General features: G+C 37.8%; 1 protein-coding gene across 3 annotated transcripts in view; it reads right to left on the bottom strand.

Moving 5' to 3' along the window:
* Window positions 1-3,756: 3,756 nt before the first annotated feature.
* Window positions 3,757-25,000, bottom strand: part of slc37a1 (solute carrier family 37 member 1) — a 28,140-nt gene continuing 6,896 nt past the window's right edge. Inside the window, exons 3-20 of one of the 3 annotated variants that reach the window (XM_062432436.1) lie at window positions 24,959-25,000; window positions 23,715-23,793; window positions 23,297-23,432; window positions 21,684-21,760; window positions 21,222-21,388; window positions 20,488-20,540; window positions 19,440-19,511; window positions 16,328-16,450; window positions 15,652-15,742; window positions 14,053-14,115; window positions 13,764-13,849; window positions 12,447-12,495; window positions 10,346-10,419; window positions 8,843-8,921; window positions 7,762-7,859; window positions 7,593-7,657; window positions 6,444-6,491; window positions 3,757-6,403 (exon numbers count right to left, since the gene is read on the bottom strand). The exon at window positions 24,959-25,000 is cut by the window's right edge and continues 67 nt beyond it. In XM_062432436.1, the coding sequence (XP_062288420.1) occupies window positions 6,476-6,491; window positions 7,593-7,657; window positions 7,762-7,859; window positions 8,843-8,921; window positions 10,346-10,419; window positions 12,447-12,495; window positions 13,764-13,849; window positions 14,053-14,115; window positions 15,652-15,742; window positions 16,328-16,450; window positions 19,440-19,511; window positions 20,488-20,540; window positions 21,222-21,388; window positions 21,684-21,760; window positions 23,297-23,432; window positions 23,715-23,793; window positions 24,959-25,000 (1,370 nt within the window). In that variant the 3' untranslated portion in view covers window positions 3,757-6,403; window positions 6,444-6,475. The other 2 variants (XM_062432435.1, XM_062432437.1) reach the window with 2 other exon arrangements.

The raw sequence follows: 25,000 nt of genomic DNA, 5'->3' as shown, positions 1-25,000 counted from the left end.
AGTACTGCAGTATTATGAGTGATGTAGTATGCAGTATTACAGTAAAAGTACTGCAGTATTATAGTGATGTAGTATGCAGTATTACAGTAAAAGTACTGCAGTATTATGAGCGATGTAGTATGCAGTATTACAGTAAAAGTACTGCAGTATTATAGTGATGTAGTATGCAGTATTACAGTAAAAGTACTGCAGTATTATAGTGATGTAGTATGCAGTATTACAGTAAAAGTACTGCAGTATTATAGTGATGTAGTATGCAGTATTACAGTAAAAGTACTGCAGTATTATGAGTGATGTAGTATGCAGTATTACAGTAAAAGTACTGCAGTATTATAGTGATGTAGTATGCAGTATTACAGTAAAAGTACTGCAGTATTATGAGCGATGTAGTATGCAGTATTACAGTAAAAGTACTGCAGTATTATGAGCGATGTAGTATGCAGTATTACAGTAAAAGTACTGCAGTATTATAGTGATGTAGTATGCAGTATTACAGTAAAAGTACTGCAGTATTATGAGCGATGTAGTATGCAGTATTACAGTAAAAGTACTGCAGTATTATGAGCGATGTAGTATGCAGTATTACAGTAAAAGTACTGCAGTATTATGAGCGATGTAGTATGCAGTATTACAGTAAAAGTACTGCAGTATTATAGTGATGTAGTATGCAGTATTACAGTAAAAGTACTGCAGTATTATGAGCGATGTAGTATGCAGTATTACAGTAAAAGTACTGCAGTATTATGAGCGATGTAGTATGCAGTATTACAGTAAAAGTACTGCAGTATTATGAATGACGTAGTATGCAGTATTACAGTAAAAGTACTGCAGTATTATGAGTGATGTAGTATGCAGTATTACAGTAAAAGTACTGCAGTATTGTGAGTGATGTAGTGTGCAGTATTACAGTAAAAGTACTGCAGTATTATGAATGATGTAGTATGCAGTATTACAGTGAAAGTACTGCAGTATTATAGTGATGTAGTATGCAGTATTACAGTAAAAGTACTGCAGTATTATGAGTGATGTAGTATGCAGTATTACAGTAAAAGTACTGCAGTATTATGAGTGATGTAGTATGCAGTATTACAGTAAAAGTACTGCAGTATTATAGTGATGTAGTATGCAGTATTACAGTAAAAGTACTGCAGTATTATGAATGATGTAGTATGCAGTATTACAGTGAAAGTACTGCAGTATTATGAATGATGTAGTATGCAGTATTACAGTAAAAGTACTGCAGTATTTTAGTGATGTAGTATGCAGTATTACAGTAAAAGTACTGCAGTATTATGAGTGATGTAGTATGCAGTATAACAGTAAAAGTACTGCAGTATTATAGTGATGTAGTATGCAGTATTACAGCAAAAGTACTGCAGTATTATGAGTGATGTAGTATGCAGTATTACAGTAAAAGTACTGCAGTATTATGAGTGATGTAGTATGCAGTATTACAGTAAAGTACTGCAGTATTATAGTGATGTAGTATGCAGTATTACAGTAAAGTAGTGGTTTGGTCCTCTGACTGATATATTATTATTATGACATCATTAGATTATTAATAGTGAAGCATCAGTGTTAGAGCAGCATGTTACTGTTGGAGCTGCTGGAGGTGGAGCTAGTTTACACTACTTTATATACAGTTAGCTAGTTTAGTCCAGTGGTTCCCAACCTATGGTCAGTATGAACAGGAGGAATCATTACAGTAAACATAAACACACTACTGACTGTTGGTTTAAGACACACTTGACAAATTGTGAATGTGTCCTTTAAACCTCTGGATGGTAAAAGTTAATGTAGAAGGATGAAGAGAATCAGGGGATTAATGTGCTTGTCTCCATGTGTGTGTGATTTCTGGTCTGCGTGTGTCACTGAGTGGGTTTCTGTCTGTCTCTTTTTTACATTTTCGTGACACCTGCCACCTCCAGCTGAGCCTCGAGGCCTCTCAATGCCACCGATCAGACTGATTTAGCATCACCTGTAATAGTCCACTACAAGAAAAGCTTTCAAAAACACGACCCTGAAGAATAACAACATACTGGCAAAAGACTTTCCAATCTTTTTCGGACATCATGGGAAGAGTTATTGATCCTAATCCATTGATCCTGGTCTCATGTTATCCAGCTCTCAACATAACATGATGACATTTGTTTCCCTTTTAGCACGCAGACTGATATTATTAAACTGGAAGCCTCCAACTCACTCTAAACCTTATGAAGGATGTTATGAATCATTTGCATTTGGAGAAAATAAAGTTTCTCATTGAGAGGATGTGAAGATAAATTCTACCTGATCTGGCAACCCTTTATCCATCACTTCAAAGACCGTGTAAAGTGAATTCAGACATTTTCTTCTAAACACATTAAATAGGTCATAAATGTATTTCTAAAAAAGGTGTAAAAAGCATTTCAACCATTTAGATTTGAATTGTGGAGCTAGGCTTAGCATAAACCCGCCCTGCTGCTGTAGAGGTATAAATACATTCAGCGCACACTACTACTACAGTCTACAGTTAGCCACCGAGCTAACCGCCGAGTTAGCCACCGAGCTAACCGCCGAGTTAGCCACCGAGCTAGCCGCCGAGTTATCAGCTGAGTTAGCCGCAGAAAGCTCTCCCATGTAGCGTCCATGTTTCTGGTAGAGGTGGTGACTTTGATTGACAGGTGACACTTGGTAGGGGGCGGGGCTTCAGCGGACTCGGCGGCCACTCCCACAGCGTTTGGGAGCAGAGGAAAAGGCTGATTTTTACACAACTTTGAAACCTAATTTAATATATTTGGCGATTTTTTTAATCATTCAAATTTGGCAGGGTGGTTAACAACAACTTTGTTGTTTAAAAATCAGCCAACTTTTCCCTCTAACTAGCCTGCTGTAAATATGAAAGCACTACTGAGCGACCTTTCTTTTCTTTCTTTCTTTCTTTTATTCCCTGTTCTCCATTCTATTTGCTAGTCATTGGTACTGCTAATCTACTGTCCTAATACATTTCTCTGTTCTCTATATTATATGAAATGACTCTGCAAAGAATTGTATACTAACTGGTAAAACTGTCCATTTACTTGCAGACAGTAGATTGCTGTACTCTTGTGGTTTAATGCCTATTTTTGTCTAATCATTGTTTTGTATGTCTGTTGAATATTTGTACTCCAAATAAGTCGACATACAGATTATATGTTTAACCAGGAGGGGAGTTCTGGTCCTCTGAAATGAGGCCAATGCAGAATTTACTTAAAACTGCATTCTATCAAAAGGCCACCAGGGGGCGACCGTTTTGGTGTCAAAAGGACTTCCGTCTCTATACAAGTCAATGGAGAATTCACCAACTTCTCACTTGATTTCTAACCTCAGTAAACGTTTTCAAAATGTGTTTATGGTCTCAATCGCTAGTTTAAAGCCTTCTTCAATGCAGTATGATGTTCATTTGGGACATTTTGGCCTCCCTGATTTTATATGTGACGATAAAGCAGGGTATGCACTAGGGGGTGGCTACGTGGTGATTGACAGGTTGATTGGTTCACAGGTTCAGGAGGGCGCCTCATGCTCCTCCTGATGCCCATATAAGTAAAATCCCTGTTTTGATTTTTCCCAGCATGCACCTGAAATGTTCAAGATGGCGCTGCTCAGATCCGATACTAACGGCTTCCGAGCAGCAGTCCACAAACCAATGGGTGACGTCACGGATGTTACGTGAATTTTATATACAGTCTATGGTTTAACTCTGAAAACTCCAATAAAACACGACCCTGAAACAGTTCGGTGAAGAAAAACAAATGCTTTATTTTTTTTTCTTCCTCCAGAATCCTTTGAGATTGAACAAAGTTATTTCTCAACCACCAAGCAAAAAAACCCCCAAACAAACAAGGCACACAATGTTTCAAGTACTAGTCCTACCATCGACAGATGATACATAAATACATATTCTCCACCATGAAAGAAACAATCCCAGAGTTTATGATATTCATTTATATAATATTACCACATGTGGGGGTTTTCTTTTGTTTATTGATTTTTTTTTTAGCTCTGACACAGTTTACAGCCAATAAATTAACAGAATATAATTATACATATTAAACTAAACTGGACCAAAAGAAAAATCACAAACACTAAATGAGATTTTCATTGAGAGGATTTTCTGTATTTTTTTAAAAAGATCATCGGAAGAACTGTTCATTTTAAATCTCATTTATCAACATTGCACTGTGAAATATTTCCTTTACATTCATAATATCTCACCATCACCCCCCCCCCCCCCCCATCCTGCACAGGATAACATACATTATTATCTGGATGTATTACATTTTTCTTAAATATATAAAAAATACAACTTTGGTGCCTTCACTTTACAAGAAACCTGACACACACACACACACACATATATATAACTGACAGTTTATATAACTTAAATGGCTTTGAAAATAAGTCTTAATTAAATTAAAACCTCACAATCTCTTTGGTTGATTAAGGCAAAGGTGGCATTGATTGAAACAGCAACTTTCACACATTTGAGTTTAGTTTTTTTAGTTTTTTTAGTGGTCTTAATAAACATTTGTGCCCCTTTCACACAAACAGCATCAAACATCATTTTAAAAGTGTGACCTCAGCAGGTTAAAGGCTCAGTTCACACAAATGACACACAAACATTCCCTCACTTTACCTTTGTTACTGGCATCGATCACAAAGTCTATTTAAGAGCTTTTTAATTCTTAAACTGTGATAATAGTTTTTTATCTGATGTCTTTGTTCATCATCTTACTTTGATTTAGGGGATAATAATCAGGCTCTCAGCACTTTGAGGACTTATGTACAAACAACCGTCACTGGATCACTTTAAAATGTGAGTTACTGAACTTTTTCTCTGATTTTTAAGCACAAATATGGATGTTTTTTTATTTAACCCACAATGTATTCCCAGTTAGTGTAACACTAACTAACACTGAATCTAAAATATGTGTTTTGACTCTTTTAAAGGGAGAATGAGTGTAAATGACTCTCTCCTTCCACTCTGTCGTGAAGCTTTTTCTTCCAAAGAAAACTGTCGACTGTCTTTTTTTTGGCTTATTTAGAAAAACAGGAAGTAAACAACTATTCTTGTCTTCAGACGCCACAAGAAGTGAGTTCAAGTTCTCCTAAATTTTCAGCTTCATGTGTGAAAGGAGCCACAGGAGATTTATTTTTTGTTAAGTTTTGGGGCTAAAGGTGCAAACATGAGATATCTGACACACACACACACACACACACACACACACACACACACACACACACACACACACACACACACACACACACACACACTTATAATGTCACAGGTGATCTGTAGCGTCCACAGGAATAAATGTTACCTAACCACTAAGAGTCAGTTTCATAAACGTTATTGATCCCACCGAGCCGGACGAACAGGATGAAGCGAACGTTTCGTTTTTCGCTTCAGTCTGACGAGTTCATGAAAGCAGGCAGAACTGTTTTATCTCAACCAATCAGCAGGGAGTGTTGTTTGGAGTCGACTTTAAACAACCTGCACATTGTTTTTGTTCCCATTTTTCAGCATAAAAAGGTAAATAAGTCCCGCCCGATGGCTCTGATTGGCTCGGTTGTTTTCCTCTTTAAAACTTAGACAGAAGTTTGAGTTTAAGGATGATCCTTCCAGTATAAAAGTTTAAATATCTCCTCCAAACGTGTTTTTAATACATATATATAAATATTCTGCTCTGATATGGTCTGAAAATTAGAAATTAATTCTCATTCAAAGAAAAACTCATGTAATTTATTTATTTATATTCATATATTTGTTTTTTATGTGTCTTCCCTCAGTGTATATGTTTATTCTCAGTGTTTATTATAATTATTCGTAGATAATTGATTTTATAATGAGGGAGAAGAATAAAACATATCAGACATACAGAGTATTTTTACTTAAAACACGTGTGAAAGGGATCATTAAGATGATTAAGGCTAGATTTAAGTTAAAGTTGACTGTTAGAGATGTTATTATGTCAGAGTTTGATGTGAGATCCATCACAACAATCATGGAAGTTGCTGTTTTCAAAGCACCGAAACAAATAACTGTCACTTCTGGTTTAGTCCTAACATACATTGTCAGATAAGGCTAGTGTTTGTTTTTTACATATCTGTCAGTCCTCAAAGTAGACTGAGCAGTGAGTTACAAGTGGCTGCCATAATAAATAAGTCATTAGAAGAAGATAAAGGACGCAGGAGAGTCGATTAAATGTGCATTTCTGTGTGCAGACGATGAATCCTCGGACTGAAATCTGCTTTTTGGTTCAGATCTTCAGCCTCGGCTCTCTGAACTTTTTCTTTCTCCATTTCAGGCTGAGACGAGTGGTTTAAATGCACAGTACTTTGTGTGTGTGTGTGTGTGTGTGTGTGTGTGTGTGTGTGTGTGTGTGTGTGTGTGTGTGTGTGTGTGTGTGTGTGTGTGTGTGTGTACTCCTCCGTGAAGGCAGTGCAATCAAAGTGCTCAGTGCTCCTTTAACCTGTTGGAGTAAAGACAAACATTAACATCACATTGATAAGTTGGAGGTCATTAAGTTTTACAGTCAACAGCAATAATGAACTCTGTGTGGAGGTAACATTATGTGTGTTTACATCCACCTGATTTTATCTATTCAATTTTTAATGTATGCATAAGGAAACAGAGGAGTGAAAAAAAAAAAAAGAGTAAACATCGCTGAAAAATGTTCACATTTGTCCGAGGCGTAAAAGTGTTTGTGTGGATGAAAAGTAAATACGACTTCTTTTAAATCTCTTCTTTAAAACACACATTCATCAGAGAACCTTTAAACATTTTAATGTAATCTTATTAACTGCCTGGATCGCTGATTTTCATAGATTTTTATGGATTTTATGAATCTTACTGTTCACCCATTTGCTGATGACACTGTAATTTATGCTACCGACTGCTCTGACTGTTCAAGTCTTATAGATTTTATAGACTTGGTTGATTTTTATTGATTGCCTGTTTTGCACTGTACTACTTAATGTAACTGTTAAAGACTGAATCTGAGGGGATATGTGGCATCGAAACACCATTAATGTTTGTGAATAGCGCATCTGTTCTGATCACGCATGCTGAAGAAGTGAATGAATGTCCAGAAGGTTTATTTATTATTCACTCTTTATTAGATGTAACAAGGCTATGTTACAATAATTAGGATTTACAGGAGCTTTGTGATATGTATTATAATTTATCTAAAGTAGATTTGTGAAAAAAAATGTATATGATGTAAACTATGAAAGTAAAAAGCTTCATCAAGGGCCAACGTGTGCTTCAGGGCCAGATTTAGGATTTTTTTACATTAAAATGAGTCTTTATTTTGGTTGTCATGTTGTTATTGCCTTAAAGCACAAAGGAATTGGCACCTGTACTCTCATTATATGTAAAATATAATGACAATAAAGCTTTCTATTCTATTCTATTCTATTTTTGTATTGTCCAACTAATCTAACAACAAAAATAAGTCTGGCTTAACACCACAGAACAGTCTAAGATATCTGTGAAACCTTCATTAATGTTATTAGTAACACCTGAACTTTCTTTAATGAGTCAATATAATATAAAATAAAGCAGGACTCACTCTACAGCGGAGATGGGACGGGATTTAGTTGATGACAGTTCCTTCCACACGAGCCGCAACAGCAGCTGCACACACACACAAACACAGTTAAATATTAGCTCATATATTTATTTAATAAGGAACATTTTAATAACTAATTATACTTTTACATGACGGGTAAAGCGCTCACCAACAGAGCAAAGAAGTCAGCAGTCATCAGCATGTAGAAGACCTGATCCCAGCCGCCTGCAGACAACAGTCCGGCCAGCAGGGGGCCGAGAGCTGCACCTGCACAGGTAAACATCACATGTTAGAGTTCATGTTTATTTATCATTAAAAGCAAATATATTTCTCTGACAGTTTGAATCCTAAGTGGGTAAAAAATATAATGAAAAATGTTGAATGAAATGGAAAGTAAGAGCAGAGAATATTATTATTAAAATATTATTAGTAGATTGTTACTGTCATCAATGTGGATTCTCTTCATTTAACTGCTTAGATAGATAGATAGATAGATAGATAGATAGATAGATAGATAGATAGATAGATAGATAGATAGATAGATAGATAGATAGATAGATAGATAGATAGATAGATAGATGGATAGATGGATAGATAGATAGATAGATAGATAGATAGATAGATAGATAGATAGATAGATAGATGATAATAATAAATCATAAATAGTGTTCAGGTTAAAGACATCATCATAATAATCTGTGACATGCTAAAGTCAGCAAACACATTCAGTAAAGTCAGTAAGGGCATCATGTTGCTTAAGTTTTCTAACATTAGCAACCAAAAGCTTCCTGTCGTACCAAAACAAATGAGGTCATGCCAAAACAAATGAAGTCATACCAAAACAAATGAGGTCATGCCAAAACAAATGAGGTCATACCAAAACAAATGAGGTCATGCCAAAACAAATGAGGTCATGCCAAAACAAATGAGGTCATACCAAAACAAATGAGGTCATACCAAAACAAATGAAGTCATACCAAAACAAATGAAGTCATGCCAAAACAAATGAGGTCATACCAAAACAAATGAGGTCATACCAAAACAAATGAAGTCATACCAAAACAAATGAGGTCATGCCAAAACAAATGAGGTCATACCAAAACAAATGAGGTCATACCAAAACAAATGAGGTCATACCAAAACAAATGAGGAGGAAGATTGTGTCTTATTTCAGTCCGCTGGTTGTTAAGTTTCATGTCGTTATTTATTTCAGATTAAATCAAATATATCTGTTAATCGGTGACACTGACCGACTGATCCGGTGCCGTCGATGATGGCGGTGACAGTAGACAACGCTCTGGCATTGCCCTTCAGGCTCTTGTGGGTCCCCTAAGGTCAAAGGTCATAAGAGAGAGGAGGGAGAGGAATGAGAGCGGGTCTGTGCAGATTAAAGGATTTTAAACAGAAGTTTTTATATTGGTGAATTCAATTGGAATAAGAAGACATGGAGGAAGCCGTCATCCCTGCTGTAAAATCCAGCTAGAACCAGGAACTCGTGCTGATGCTTGAAGGATAAAAAAAGACCTGATGACGTAATGACTTTAATAATTATGTACAAATTCAGTCAACTATGGCGCTTTTCCACTATACAGTTCCAGCACTACTCTACTCGGTTTGGTACCAGGAACCTTTTCCATTACTATAGTTCCTCCTCAACGTTGACCTTCCTGTCTTCTTTTCCTTTATTCCTTCATTCTTTCCTTCCTTCCCTCTGTCCTTCCTGTCTTCTTTTCCTTCCTGTCTTCTTTTCCTTTCTTCCATCCTTCCTTCCTGTCTTGTTTTCCTTTTCTTCCTTCCTTCCTTCCTTCCTTCCTTCCTTCCTTCCTTCCTTCCTTCCTTCCTTCCTGTCTTCTTTTCCTTCCTTCCTTCCTTCCTTCCTTCCTTCCTGCTGCTGTATGAGGCTTTCTGTCTCACACAAAGCAAGAGAAGAGAAATGAATCTCTGTAACGCTGTTGTTGGTATTTAAAAATTCTTGTGTGGGACGGCTCATGACTCTTCCAGTGACTCTCTGACCAATCAGCTGCCGGCAGATACTAAAAAAGCAGCAGGTACCAGGTACTATCCCTGATGGAGGAGCAGCAGGTACCAGGTACTATCCCTGATGGAGCAGCAGGTACCAGGTACTATCCCTGATGGAGCAGCAGCAGGTACCAGGTACTATCCCTGATGGAGGAGCAGCAGGTACCAGGTACTATCCCTGATGGAGCAGCAGCAGGTACCAGGTACTATCCCTGATGGAGCAGCAGGTACCAGGTACTATCCCTGGTGGAGCAGCAGGTACCAGGTACTATCCCTGATGGAGGAGCAGGTACCAGGTACTATCCCTGATGGAGCAGCAGGTACCAGGTACTATCCCTGATGGAGGAGCAGGTACCAGGTACTATCCCTGATGGAGCAGCAGGTACCAGGTACTATCCCTGATGGAGGAGCAGGTACCAGGTACTATCCCTGATGGAGCAGCAGGTACCAGGTACTATCCCTGGTGGAGCAGCAGGTACCAGGTACTATCCCTGATGGAGCAGCAGGTACCGGGTACTATCCCTGATGGAGCAGCAGGTACCAGGTACTATCCCTGATGGAGCAGCAGGTACCAGGTACTATCCCTGGTGGAGCAGCAGGTACCAGGTACTATCCCTGATGGAGCAGCAGGTACCAGGTACTATCCCTGATGGAGGAGCACAATAAACGAGTCGAGCTAGAACTGTGTAGTGGGAAAGCTCCACTAGTGTTGAACTGCAGTTATAGACGTTTACCAGATCAGCCGACACCGCGGTGGTGATGAGCGCGTATGGTCCGTTGACGAGACCTCCGCACACCAACAACATGGCTGCAAACACAAACAGCAGATTAATACTGACTTAAAAATTATTAAGAATTATACAACAGTTCACAGAGCTGCAGCACCTTTATTCTGAAAATCTAATATAAGAGTTTTAATGACCTTTATTCTGAAAATCTAATATAAGACTTTTAATGACCTTTATTCTGAAAATCTAATATAAGACTTTTAAAAGACTTGTTATGACCTTTATTCTGAAAATCTAATATAAGACTTTGACCTTTATTCTGAAGATCTAATATAAGACTTTTAATGACCTTTATTCTGAAAATCTAATACAAGACTTTTAATGACCTTTATTCCGAAGATCTAATACAAGACTTTTAATGACCTTTATTCTGAAAATCTAATACAAGACTTTTAATGACCTTTATTCCTAAAATCTAATACAAGACTTACGATACTTTTCATGATCTTTATTCTGAAATTCTAATAAAAGACTTTTAAAGACTTTTTATAACCTTTATTCTGAAAATCTAATTTAAGACTTTTAAAAGACTTTTCATGACCTTTATTCTAAAAATCTAATATAAGACTGGTAAAGACTGTTTAAGGCTCTGCTCTCCAGAAGTGCTTCCTGTCCAGGCAGGACGTTGATCAGCAGGTAACGTCAGTCGTGATAATTACACCACATCAGAGCTGCCGTCGCTCAGCAGCTGCTCCTCATCCTCTGCTGCATCACTCCCTCTCACATAAGCAGCACATTGTGAGGATAATGAGTCGCAGCTGCGGCCGTCAGGGGCTCGCTGCGATGAATAAGCCCAAAAACAATAAGAGTCATCAGTCGAGCCGGGGCGTCTGCTCTGAATGAGCCGCCGATGATCATTTAAAGACTCGACTAAGGCTGACGAGCCTCCTGATATGTTTAGACAAGTCATGTGACCAATGACAGGATTCACAGCTACAAACAGAGACGGATATTTTACCCAAGTGTTCACAACTTCACTCCAAACCAGCTCCGGAGCATTTGGATGGATTCATATAGTTCAGACCACATATACAACGTTTTGTTTAAGAAACTTTAGAGAAAATAACCATTAGACCATTAGAAGATCCCTTCATCATGTTTACTGTAATGATTCCTCCTGTTCATACTGACCATTAGAAGATCCCTTCATACTGTTTACTGTAATGATTCCTCCTGTTCATACTGACCATTAGAAGATCCCTTCATCATGTTTACTGTAATGATTCCTCCTGTTCATACTGACCATTAGAAGATCCCTTCATCATGTTTACTGTAATGATTCCTCCTGTTCATACTGACCATTAGAAGATCCCTTCATACTGTTAATATTCAGTATGAACAGGAGAAATGATTACAGCTATTCATACTGACACCTGACTGCTGCTTTAACACACTGGAAACACTGTGACTTCATCCTTTAATGAATCATTTCTATGTTTTAGGGTTGGGGTGAACATTAACAAGAGTTCTGTAACACTGAGTTCTGTGCTGTAACGCTGCCATCTGCTGGCTGGATGTCGGTCCTGATAACTACTTATTAGACTAAATGTTATCGTTCATGATTAATAATAATATGTTACTAAAGCAGCTTGATTAAAAATAGCGTCGTTTTCATCATATAAATTATCCGTATTTGAACATTCGGTATGTTGAACTACTCTTTTTATTCTCATCAGGACAAACAAACAATAATAATTCATTTGGTTTGCAGTCTCTTTACTATCTTCATCGTCTGCTAAATAAATTCTCCTTATTATAGGATTTCTTTAAGGGTACTATGTCTACATTTTACATTAGATTATCATTCATTATTACAAATAAATTACTCAAAATTAAAAAGTATCAGCCGATATTGACCGATAACAGATATATAGTTTAAGTTATAAAAGCAGCATTTTATGTATACTTGATCATTTTTCTTAATTATAGTTTGATATATGTGTGGGTTAGGGTTAGTCATGTTGGAGACATTTCACCAGACAGCTGCTCCAAAGACAAATATAAAACCGTAAAATCATGTGATGCTTCATGATAGTGACGCTCTTACCGATGGTTGGTCCCAGACCGAACTCACTGATCATGGAGAAGACGTACAGCTGAAAGACAAAGCGTGTGATGTCATTCTGTTTTATTTCTGTTACCTGAGAGGAGAAACTATCTGAAAAACTAAAACATGGGATCAAAAGTCTCAAAGGTAAACATCACAGATTACATAAAGGACTAAACATGACTGCAGCCTCTCTCAGTAAACTGTATGTGCTGAATGTCTGCATAAAGGTCAGTGATGTTTTTATTGTGTCCATGTGGTTTATTTTAAATTTAAAGGGTTAAAATGTGAAAATAAACGTATGAATAACTTGCACACATTCTTTTTTTGTGGACCCAGCATCAAATTTCTGCTTTTAATCCATTTAGAGAGAATATATTAGAGGATTATGGCAAAAATGTCTAAGTGGTGTAACCATAAAAACTTTGTACCAAATAATTCAACTTGCTTAAAAACAGTAAATTGTCAATAAAACACCATATCAACTAGTTTGGCATGATCTTACATTATAACTTTATATTAAATAAAGGTAATGGAATACAATTGTTCTAAATATTACATTTACTCTGGTAACCATGGAGATCAGGAAACATTTACATGTTTTAAATGAAGTCGTTATTAGTATAAGTCCACTTAACCTTCGTGTCGTCCTTCCTTCCTCCCTCCCTCCTTCTTTCCTTCCTTTCCTTCTTTCCTCTTTTCCTTTCTCCCTCCTTCCTTGTTTCCTCCCTCTCTCCTACCTTCCTTCTTTCTTCCGTCCTTCCTTCCCTTCCTCCCTTCCTTCTTTCCTTTCCTTCCTTCCTCCCTCCTTTCCTTCCTTCCTCCCTCCCTCCTTTCCTTCCTTCCTTCTTCCTCTCTCCTTTCCTTCCTTCTTCCTCCCTCCCTTTCTTCCTTGACTCAAATACAACAGGAGGGTTAAATACACTGTAGGTGATAAAATATGTAATATGTATCATTCTTTTGTGGTTACACCATTTGACATTTTCAGGAGCATTCAGTCTTACTTTTGGTAAAAAATGGTGCAAATGTCATTTCAAATGATATAAAACCAACAAAAATACTAAATGTACATTTTAACAAACCTGATGCTGCTTTTAAAACTAGTTTAACTGATTTATGAATTCATCATCACTTATTTATCTCTGATCTTATGACACTATTCCTGATCTTCGTCACCTGACCTTCAGCTACAAACTCTATCTTCAGATCTGAGATGGTTATCAGTCAGTTTTCTTTGCTGGGCTGAAGTTTTTTTTTAACTTCCTAATCCAAAATAAAAGCCTATCTCAGTGTGAGAGGTGCAGCAGTGAAACTCACCGTAGGAGCAGCCAGCAGCAGCATCACTGCACAGGTGGAGGCTCTCTTCCCCCATTTATCAGAGATAACTCCTGCAAGGATCCCTCCTACACACACACACACACACACACACACACACACACACACACACACACACACACACACACACACACACACACACACACACACACACACACACACACACACACACACACACAGGTAATGAACCAGGACATAATGTTAAAGGTTCATTTCTCTGTTTATCTCTGACGAACGGAGCAGGACAAATATTAACAAAAAGCTTCATTACCTACGATTCCACCCACATCAAACAAGGTGGAGAGATCTCCGGCTCTCTTGGCATCCAGGTGAGCTGAAGATACACACACACACACACACACACACACACACACACACACACACACACACACACACACACACACACACACACACACACTGGGTTAGGGTTAGGGTTTTTATGATGTAGCAGTGAAGACTGATGGCTCTAATGGTTATACAATAAACCCCACAGTTCCAGAAAGCTCCTTCATTCCTTCCCTCATTCCTTCCTTCCCTCATTCCTTCCTTCCTTCCTTCCTTCCTTCCTTCCTTCCTTCCTTCCTTCCTTCTTTTCTACCTACCTACCTACCTACCTTCCTTCCCTCATTCCTTCCTTCCCTCATTCCTTCCTTCCTTCCTTCATTCCTTCCTTACCTCATTCCTTCCTTCCTTCCTTACCTCATTCCTTCCCTCATTCCTTCCTTCCTTCCTTCCCTCATTCCTTCCTTCCTTCCTTCCTACCTACCTACCTTCCTTCCTTCCTACCTACCTACGTTTCTTCCTTCCTTCCTTCCTTCTTTCCTACCTACCTTCCTTCCTTGTTTCCTTCCTACCTACCTACGTTTCTTCCTTCCTTCCTACCTTCCTACCTACCTACGTTTCGTCCTTCCTTCCTTCCTTCCTTCTTTCCTTCCTTCCTTACTTGTTTTCCACCTCCCTACCTTCCTTCCTTCCTACCTACCTAAGTTTTTTCCTTCCTTCCTTCCTTCCTTCCTTCCTCCCACCCTTCCTTCCTCACTTCCTTCCTTCCTTCCTTACTTCTTTTCCACCTACCTACCTTCCTTCCTTCCTACCTACCTACCTACATACCTTCCTTCCTTCCTTCCTCCCTTCCTTCCTTCCTTCCTTACTTCTTTTCCACCTACCTACCTTCCTTCCTTCCTTCCTTCCTTCCTTCCTTCCTTCCTACCTACCTACATACCTTCCTTCCTTCCTTCCTTCCTTCCTTCCTTCCTTACTTCTTTTCCACCTACCTACCTTCCTTCCTTCCTTCCTTCCTACCTACCTACATACCTTCCTACCTACCTTCCTTCCTTCCTTCCTCCCTTCCTTCCATCATTATTGCTATGTTATATTTTCATGTCTTAGGTAAAATAGGACATGATATTGTGTGATAGGAGATGTTTAGTGGTGTAAAAGCTAAAAAATACACTCTCTCTGCTCTCTGAAACATGAATCAAGGTTTAATCACATTTATTGATCAGTCAGATCAACTATTGATACTTTCTAAACACATCTGTGCTTCAATGTTTGGTAGAGATGCTTTTTATGAGGAGAACAAACTGTGAGGAGAGAATATGAACAGTATGTAAAGGGTTAAATCCAACACAAACAGACTGAGAAACTCAACTCTACATACAGAATTTGACTAATTTAACCCAAGGAACTTATTTTTTTTTTAAATATTTGTTGGTATTTTTGTCTTTATTTAAAAGTTAAAGCTGCAGAGAAACAGGAAACTGAGGCAGATTGAACAGTTGATGTTGCAGGTATGAAGGCTTAGGTTAGGTTAATGATGATGAAGGTGTATATCATCATCATCAGCAGCAGGTTTGTGTTTGGCTCTCACCTGCTTTAGTGATGTAGAGCGGCAGCCAGAAGAGGAAAGTGTAGCTGACCAGCTTAGCAAACAGCAGACTCAGAGAGAACTCAATCACTCCCTGCAGAGACATTTACACAGCTGATGGTTATACTGTCAGACTAACAGTGTGTGTGTGTGTGTGTGTGTGTGTGTGTGTGTGTGTGTGTCTGACTATGTGTGTGTGTGTCTGTATGTCTGACTGTGTGTGTGTGTGTGTGTGTGTGTGTCTGACTATGTGTGTGTGTGTCTGTATGTCTGACTGTGTGTGTGTGTGTGTGTGTCTGACTGACTATGTGTGTGTGTCTGTGTGTCTGACTGTGTGTGTGTGTGTCTCTGACTGTGTGTGTGTGTGTGTGTGTCTGTGTGTGTGTCTGACTGTGTGTGTGTGTGTGTGTCTGACTGTGTGTGTGTGTGTCTGACTATGTGTGTGTCTCAGTGTGTGTGTGTGTGACTGTGTGTGTGTGTGTGTCTGACTGTGTGTGTGTGTGTGTGACTGTGTGTGTGTGTGTGACTGTGTGTGTGTGTGTGTGTGTCTGACTGTGTGTGTGTGTCTGACTGTATGTGTGTGTGTGTGACACTGTGTGTGTGTGTGTGACTGTGTGTGTCTGTCTGACTGACTGTGTGTGTGTGTGACTGCGTGTGTGGATGTGTGTGTGTGTCTGACCGGTATGCGCAGGGCTCCCATGAAGCTGATGGGCGACGGCTCTGATTCGTTCTTCACCACCACGACTGGCTGCACGGGGACACGAAGGGTTTCCCGCGGCAACAGCAGCTCAGTGTCGTAACTCTGCAGACAGAGAGACGAGCAGGCGGATGATCAACTGATACAGGTGAGACAGGTGTGCTTCTGTCACCTGCACACCGTCCCAGTGATTAAACAATGAAGGGAAGAAGAGCCGATCATTCAGTGTTTTTGTGACTTTTAACCCAGAAAGTATTTTTCAAATTGTAACAGCTCTGTTTAAGGGTCAGTGATAAATAAGTGATGGGTAATTCATAAATCAGTTAAACTAGATTTAAAAGCAGCATCAGGTTTGTTAAAATGTACATTTAGTATTTTTGTTGGTTTTATATAATTTGAAATGACATTTGCACCATTTTTTACCATGAAAATGTCAAATGGTGTAACCACAAAAGAATGATACATATTACATATTTTATCCTCCTAGAGAAGAGAGAAAGAATGACAGAAAGATAAAGGGCGAAGAAGAGAAAGAAAAAACAAGAAGTAGTAGGAGAAAGAAAGGAGGTAGAGGAGAAAGAAAGAGGAGAAAGAGAAAGGAGGAAGAGGAGAAAGAAAGAAAGGAGGAAGAGGAGAAAAAAAGAGAGGAGGAAAAGGAGAAAGATAAAGGAGGAAGAGGAGAAAGAAAGAAAAGAGGAGGAAGAGGAGAAAAGGAAAGAGAGGAGGAAGAGGAGAAAAGGAAAGAGGAGGAAGAGGAAAAAGAAAGAGAGGAGGAAGAGGAGAAAGACAGAAAGGAGGAAGAGGAGAAAGAAAGCAAGCAGTCAGGTTCCTGGTCTCCATGGTAACCAGAGTAAATGTAATATTGATAACAATTGTATTCCATTACCTTTATTTAATATAAAGTTATAATGTAAGATCATGCCAAACTAGTTGATATGGTGTTTTATTGACAAGTTACTGTTTTTAAGCAAGTTGAATTATTTGGTACAAAGTTTTTATGGTTACACCACTTAGACATTTTTGCCATAATCCTCTAATATATTCTCTCTAAATGGATTAAAAGCAGAAATTTGATGCTGGGTCCACAAAAAAAGAATGTGTGCAAGTTATTCATACGTTTATTTTCATATTTTAACCCTTTAAATTTAAAATAAACCACATGGACACAATATAAACATCACTGACCCTTGAACAGTGGAGCTCAAATTTTAAAAATAATTTGATTTGGAGACGCTTGAATAGTTTAAAGGACAAGTTCACAATGTGTATGTCCTAAAAAAAACAAGAGTCTGTTCATTTGGACACAGAAAGCACATTTAAAGGTTTTAATAATCAGTATGAACAGGAGGAATGATTACAGAGAGGAAATAACCGTGAACTCGTCCTTGGGTTTGATTGAATGAAAACACGAAGGATTGTTTAACTGGTTTGGTTGATAGAGGAGCAGGGTTCATCACATAGAGCCATGAAGTCATTATGAAGTGTCAGTAAAGAGTCATTTCATGTCATGTGGTAAACCTCCACTCAACTATTACTACCTACCTTCCTTCCTTCCTTATTTCCTACCTACCTACCTTCCTTCCTTCCTTCCTTCCTTCCTTCCTTCCTTCTTTCCTACCTACCTACGTACCTACCTTCCTACCTACCTACCTACCTACCTACCTACCTACCTTCCTTCCTTCCTTCCTTCCTTCCTTCCTTCCTACCTACCTACCTACCTACCTACCTACCTACCTACCTACCTACCTTCCTACCTTCCTACCTTCCTTCCTTCCTACCTACCTAGCTACATACCTACATACCTACCTTCATTCCTTCCTTTCTTCTTTCCTACCTACCTACCTTCATTCATTCCTTCTTTCCTACCTACCTACCTACCTAGCTACCTATCTGTGTGTGTGAGGATTCGTTTATCAGACTTCACATGTGGCATTTTATAATCTATGTATGTAGGAACTTCTACATTAGAAAAAACACTGTTGGTGAAAATAATCAAGGTATAAATTAATATCAACCTCAAACATAATTCCCAAATCCACTCAGTGTGTAAATGTAATTTGTGGGAGACAGGAGCGCGTTGAACAGATGGTTTTATAGTAAGCTAAAGACTTCGGTGTGATTAGAGCCTTGAGATCATGTTGGGCTCCATATAAATAAAATGTAGAGAGTAGATGTAGAGACACTCTGGAAGAAGACGGACATTTAGATTCAGCAGAAGAATGATTGTTGAAGTTTTCACCAAGAAATCCCCCCAAAAAAAAAAAGTAAATCTGCTGCCGAGTCCACCATGAGACACCTGGAAGCAGCGGAGCAACTGACCTGGCTGTATTCATAACTATCTTCATAACAGTAGTAAACCTGAATGGATGAGAGCGACATGTTAAAGTGGAGCTGCTAACAAATCCATTATTATTAAATATTTACTGCTCATATTTTACATCTTATAAACATTTTGCTGTCAAATAATAACAATGTTTTCCCCATTGTGGGACTAATAAAGGAATATCTTATCTAAACCTCATAACGCTATAAAAAATGTAATAATGTTATTACAATAATGTGAAATTAATACATTATTAGGTTCTGCAAAAATAAGGTTAACCCAATAATGTAATAATGTATTACATCATCACTACAGAGATTGTTGCATTATTGGGAAATGCACTTTATTACATTATCAGGTTCAACAAGGTGCAACTTTAACAATTATTAAAGTGTTTGTAGAAGGATTTGTTTTATCCTTTAAAGCCACTAAAACTGATTTAGTTAATAATAATCTAATTGTGTTGTTCTAAAACTTTTGACCGGTAGTGTAATTACACTCAGATCTAATTTTACACCTTAACTTCGACAGTTACAGATATTTTAACACTAACATTATTTAAATGTAGACTTATGGTTTATTATATGATACGTGACGACTATGAGTGAACACACACAGTTAAATGTTCCTTTAAGCATCTTTTAGAACATTTTAAAGAGGAACAGTTTTTTGTCATTTTGGTACGTCTGTGCTGGTGGCCTGAAATAAATATCACTATATATTTAAGAGGGGTTTTAAAGTAGTAGTTGATAAACACACAGAGACACTCACCTGTGGTTTGTTGTCTTTGTACTGCAGATACATCTCAGTGTGTCCGTTCACTCCGTTCCTCTTTGCTTTCACCTGGGACAAAAAAATCACATTATAATTCATTTCTACGTATTCCTCCTCCTCCTCCTCTTCCTCTGACTTTCATTCCTCTTCTCTCCAGTTAGTATTAAATACAGAAGCATTCATCATTATGTACAATATTTAGCAGATATCAGATGAGATGCTTTTTTTGTGGACCCAGCATCAAATTTCTGCTTTTAATCCATTTAGAGAGAATATATTAGAGGATTATGGCAAAAATGTCTAAGTGGTGTAACCATAAAAACTTTGTACCAAATAATTCAACTTGCTTAAAAACAGTAAATTGTCAATAAAACACAATATCAACTAGTTTGGCATGATCTTACATTATAACTTTATATTAAATAAAGGTAATGGAATACAATTGTTATCAATATTACATTTACTCTGGTTACCATGGAGATCAGGAACCTGACTGCTTTCTTTCCTTCTTTCTTTCTTTCTTTCTTTCTTTCTTTCTTTCTTTCTTTCTTTCTTTCTTTCTTTCTTTCTTTCTCTCTTTTGTGGTACACCATTTCACATTTTCAGGAGCATTCAGTCTTACTTTTGGTAAAAAATGGTGCAAATGTCATTTCAAATGATATAAAACCAACAAAAATACTAAATGTACATTTTAACAAACCTGATGCTGCTTTTAAATCTAGTTTAACTGATTTATTAATTCATCATCTTACCAACACTTATTTATCACTGAGCCACAAACAGTATTTAGCAGATATGAGATGCTAAAATGATACACAGATGTTTGTATGTGATACAGGGTCGTATTATAATGTATAGATGGTGATCTTATTTCTGTGTGTGTGTGTGTGTGTGTGTGTGTGTGTGTGTGTGTGTGTGTATATTAAAGCGTGGTGATGCTGCCTGATGAACCGAAACGTTGCAGCAGCTTAATAAAAAGCGAGACAGTGTGTACAGGAGCTTTTATTGTGGAAAACATGCAGAAAGAGGAAGTCTCTGTACTCACACTCTTTCCTGGAGAAGCGTTTTGAGCATAGATGCTTTTCAGGTCATTTGGATCTGCAGGAGAACAACAAACCATGAAGTTTCATTAACAGCTGTTTCCTTTGTTCAGAGAAAACGTCACTGAGGGAATTAGCTATATAAACAGAGACTCACTGTACGAGCAGTTAAATAAAAACACGAGTCCGCTCTGTACTCACCAGGCGGGGAGTTCAGGTCCTCTGAAATGAGGCCAACGTGGGAGTAACTTAAAACTGCATTCTATCAAAAGGCCACCAGGGGGCGACCGTTTTGGTGTCAAAAGGACTTCCGTCTCTATACAAGTCAATGGAGAATTCACCAACTTCTCACTTGATTTCTAACCTCAGTAAACGTTTTCAAAATGTGTTTATGGTCTCAATCGCTAGTTTAAAGCCTTCTTCAATGCAGTATGATGTTCATTTGGGACATTTTGGCCTCCCTGATTTTATATGTGACGATAAAGCAGGGTATGCATTAGGGCGTGGCTACGTGGTGATTGACAGGTTGATTGGTTCACAGGTTCAGGAGGGCGCCTCATGCTCCTCCTGATGCCCATATAAGTAGAATCCCTGTTTTTATTTTTCCCAGCATGCACCGGAAATTTTCAAGATGGCGCTGCTCAGATCCGATACTATTGGCCTCCGAGCAGCAGTCCACAAACCAATGGGTGACGTCACGGATGTTACGTCCATTTTATATACAGTCTATGGTACTCACGCTCGATGAGGAACAGGAAGCAGACGACGCCCATGGCGGCGATGATGAGGCCCGGCACGATGAAGGACAAGCCCCAGTTGGAGGAGACCCAGTAACCTGCGATCAGCGAGCCGAGGATGTTTCCCACTGAGGTGTGTGAGTTCCACAGACCCATGATGAGTCCGCGTCTGGCAGCACAAACACACAGCAGCAGCGTTCAACTTAGGGCTGGGCAATCAATCGAAAAATAATCAAAACCAACATTTAGAAACTCCTATCGACTTAATCTTGCTCATGTTAATCGTGGTGTTCACTGTTGCCATGACAGTAAAGGTTGCATATCTTTAAGGAATTTGAAAACTTGTCTCCAGTGATCATTTTAAAGCTCAACTATGTAACTCTGACACCAAGCGTTTTTCACTGCCTAAAGATTGATTTCTAATAATTATTTCTCTGTTCCAGTCAGTCCAGGAATCATCTTACCTTCCTTTTCCAAACCAGTTGCCGATGCAGGTGACCACACTGGGCCATCCAGTGGTCTGCACCAAGCCGTTGGCCACCTGCAACATTAACATGAGACAGTGTTAGAACCAGAAACAAAAGGACAAAAAGAATTCAGCTCATTATGTGTTAATATATTTTAAAAGATGTTTTATCCTGCCTTCAGCCGGCTGAATCTCTGCACTGAGCAAAGAACTGCAGTGATTTTAAAGCAAATATAAGTATAATGTTGGTCCCTATGTGTGCGCCTGTAGACTTATTACTGTATTTATGGTTATCGTTCTCAGTGTGGACGGCTCTTAACCTCCTGCGTCCTCATATGGGGAAGTTACATTTTAGGTTTGCTGGACCTTAATACTTCATTCTGCTAAACTTTGACCCGTCATCCTAATTCGTACATGTTTCTGTGCCACCTTGTGGTCGCAAAAGCACATTACAGTGTAGAAATCAGTGTGAAAATGACACGGCAGGCAAAATTTTGTTTATTTATGCTTCATAAAGTTTGTAGTTTGATACAAATTTGACTTATTTTAGTGAAAACAGCAAGTTACAACACTGCTAATGAAGACATTTGAGGACATTGGGACTTTATTATTGTTGGTGTACATGTAAAGAAATAAATTGTTTCATACACTGGTGAATTAATTGTGTTATACAGTCAAATAAACCCATTCCCCCCCCCATATGAGGATATTATTTTTTTGTATACGACGTCCTGTTCAAAGACGATGCTTAGTTTTTCTAATCATCAGGTCCTACTTCTTCCAAGGAGACATTTAAAATGCATGCCAAATAAAAGCTGAAGTCCCAGTAGGTTAATCTCTAAATTCAGGCCCTCTAATAAGTGTGCTGGTGGTCATTTTGTAAATTACTGTTCCAGTAAGATGATTTGAAGACTTGTAGCAGCTGTGTTAGGGTTAAGGTTTGGGTTTGTCTATCCTTGTTGCTCTTCCATTTAGGTTTAATATTACAAGATACTAAAGGAGCTAATGTTAGCCTAAGTAAGCAGTGTTTCCTGGCTCCAAACAGGTGACATCACAGCTCATTAAATCCAAAACCCACCGTGAAGTAGGGCTGTAAATCAAAATCGATGTTTGCCGATATCACAAAGTCTGCAACGATGCTATTTGCATTCAATTGGATTCAGGAGGCAGCGATCGATATGAGATGAAATCAGCTGATTTTAACACAATCACTTTCATTTATATCAAACCACAAAACGCTTTGTGAGCTCATTTAAATGGAAAAACTATATAAAAAAGATTCCTCCTGTTCTTTATAAAGTGCCACATTTTGATATAAAGCTTTAAAATGTTCACATCCTATAAAAGAAGAAACTTGAGTCAGGAAGCAGGAGCTGCTCCCAATGCAGGTAGGCTGGGAACCACCTGCATTGGGAGCACAGCTTTTTTCACATCCTATAAAAAAGAAAACTAAAAGAACATTAAGTTTCTATTATTATACATTAAAGCAGGATTTTTGCTTCTCTTTTATAACTCTGGTGTTTACCTGCCAGGGGAATTTCAAAATAAAAGCATGTCATAAATGATCGACTCGTGATGATTGGCTCGTTGCTCATTAAATCGATGTCTCACCTGGACGAATATGTAGAAGCTCAGGTTGTGGATGTTGTAGACGTAGCCGAGCCCAAACAGGCAGGTGAACAGGCCGCTGGTCACCATGCCGACCGTCAGGTACAGTCGGATGGGCAGCCGCTCCCCGATGATGCCGCTGCGCAGTGATGACATCACATTAACCACGACAACAACAACAACAACTTCCTGCCACCAATGTGTGAAGTTCAAAATAAGATGCAACCTGCACATTTAGAAGATTATAACTAAAGCAAAGATGTTAAAGAGCATTTAAAAGGAGTCAACGTGTGGAATGTACTTGAGAAAGATAGATTTAAAATATATATACAAATTAAAATTGCACATCCAGAGTAGAAAATAGCATCGATGAGATTCTGATTCTTTGTTTATTGTAATGAAGTATTTGTGCTCTTCTCACCTGAGGTACATCCCCACCGCGTAGGCACAGAGGAAGGAGTAGTCCATGGCTCCCAGCAGCTGTTTGTAGTTACTTTTATCTGCAGATACAAACAATATTAATAATAATATTACATTCTTTACAGTAAACTATTAATATTACATTCATTACGGTAAACTGCTAATATTACATTCATTACGGTAAACCTCTAATATTACATTCATTACGGTAAACTACTAATATTACATTCATTATGGTAAACTACTAATATTACATTCATTACGGTAAACTACTAATATTACATTCATTATGGTAAACTACTAATATTACATTCATTACGGTAAACTACTAATATTACAGTCATTACGGTAAACTACTAATATTACATTCATTACGGTAAACTACTGATATTACATTCATTACGGTAAACTACTAATATTACATTCATTATGGTAAACTGCTAATATTACATTCATTACGGTAAACTACTAATATTACATTCATTACGGTAAACTACTAATATTACATTCATTACGGTAAACTACTAATATTACATTCATTATGGTAAACTGCTAATATTACATTCATTACGGTAAACTATTAATATTACATTCTTTACGGTAAAATACTAATATTACATTCATTACGGTAAACTATTAATATTACATTCTTTACGGTAAAATACTAATATTACATTCATTACGGTAAACTATTAATATTACATTCATTACGGTAAACTATTAATATTACATTCATTACGGTAAACTATTACATTCATTACGGTAAACTACTAATATTACATTCATTACGGTAAAATACTAATATTACATTCATTACGGTAAACTATTAATATTACATTCTTTACGGTAAAATACTAATATTACATTCATTACGGTAAACTATTAATATTACATTAATTACGGTAAACTACTAATATTACATTCATTACGGTAAACTATTAATATTACATTCATTACGGTAAACTATTAATATTACATTCATTACGGTAAACTATTACATTCATTACGGTAAACTACTAATATTACATTCATTACGGTAAACTATTAATATTACATTCATTACGGTAGTTTACCGTAATGAATGTAATGAAACTTTTTATAACATGTTTTTACTACTTGGACTTTCCTTTTTATTCTGTTTTTATTGTTTTCCACCTTTTATGTCCGCTGTCACATTTACTCTTTAGTTGCAATCACACTTAGGGTCAGGGTTAGGGTTAGCATCGTATCGGAGCAGATACAGACCAAAAGGCTTCCAGCTGCAGTCTGTGTCTGTGTGCAGAATCG

This window comes from Scomber scombrus, chromosome 13, assembly GCF_963691925.1.
Source record: "Scomber scombrus chromosome 13, fScoSco1.1, whole genome shotgun sequence".
Classification (NCBI taxonomy): Eukaryota; Metazoa; Chordata; class Actinopteri; order Scombriformes; family Scombridae; genus Scomber; species Scomber scombrus.
The sequence above is the reverse complement of the archived record's forward strand: the minus strand, read 5'-3'. Positions and strand labels throughout refer to the sequence as shown.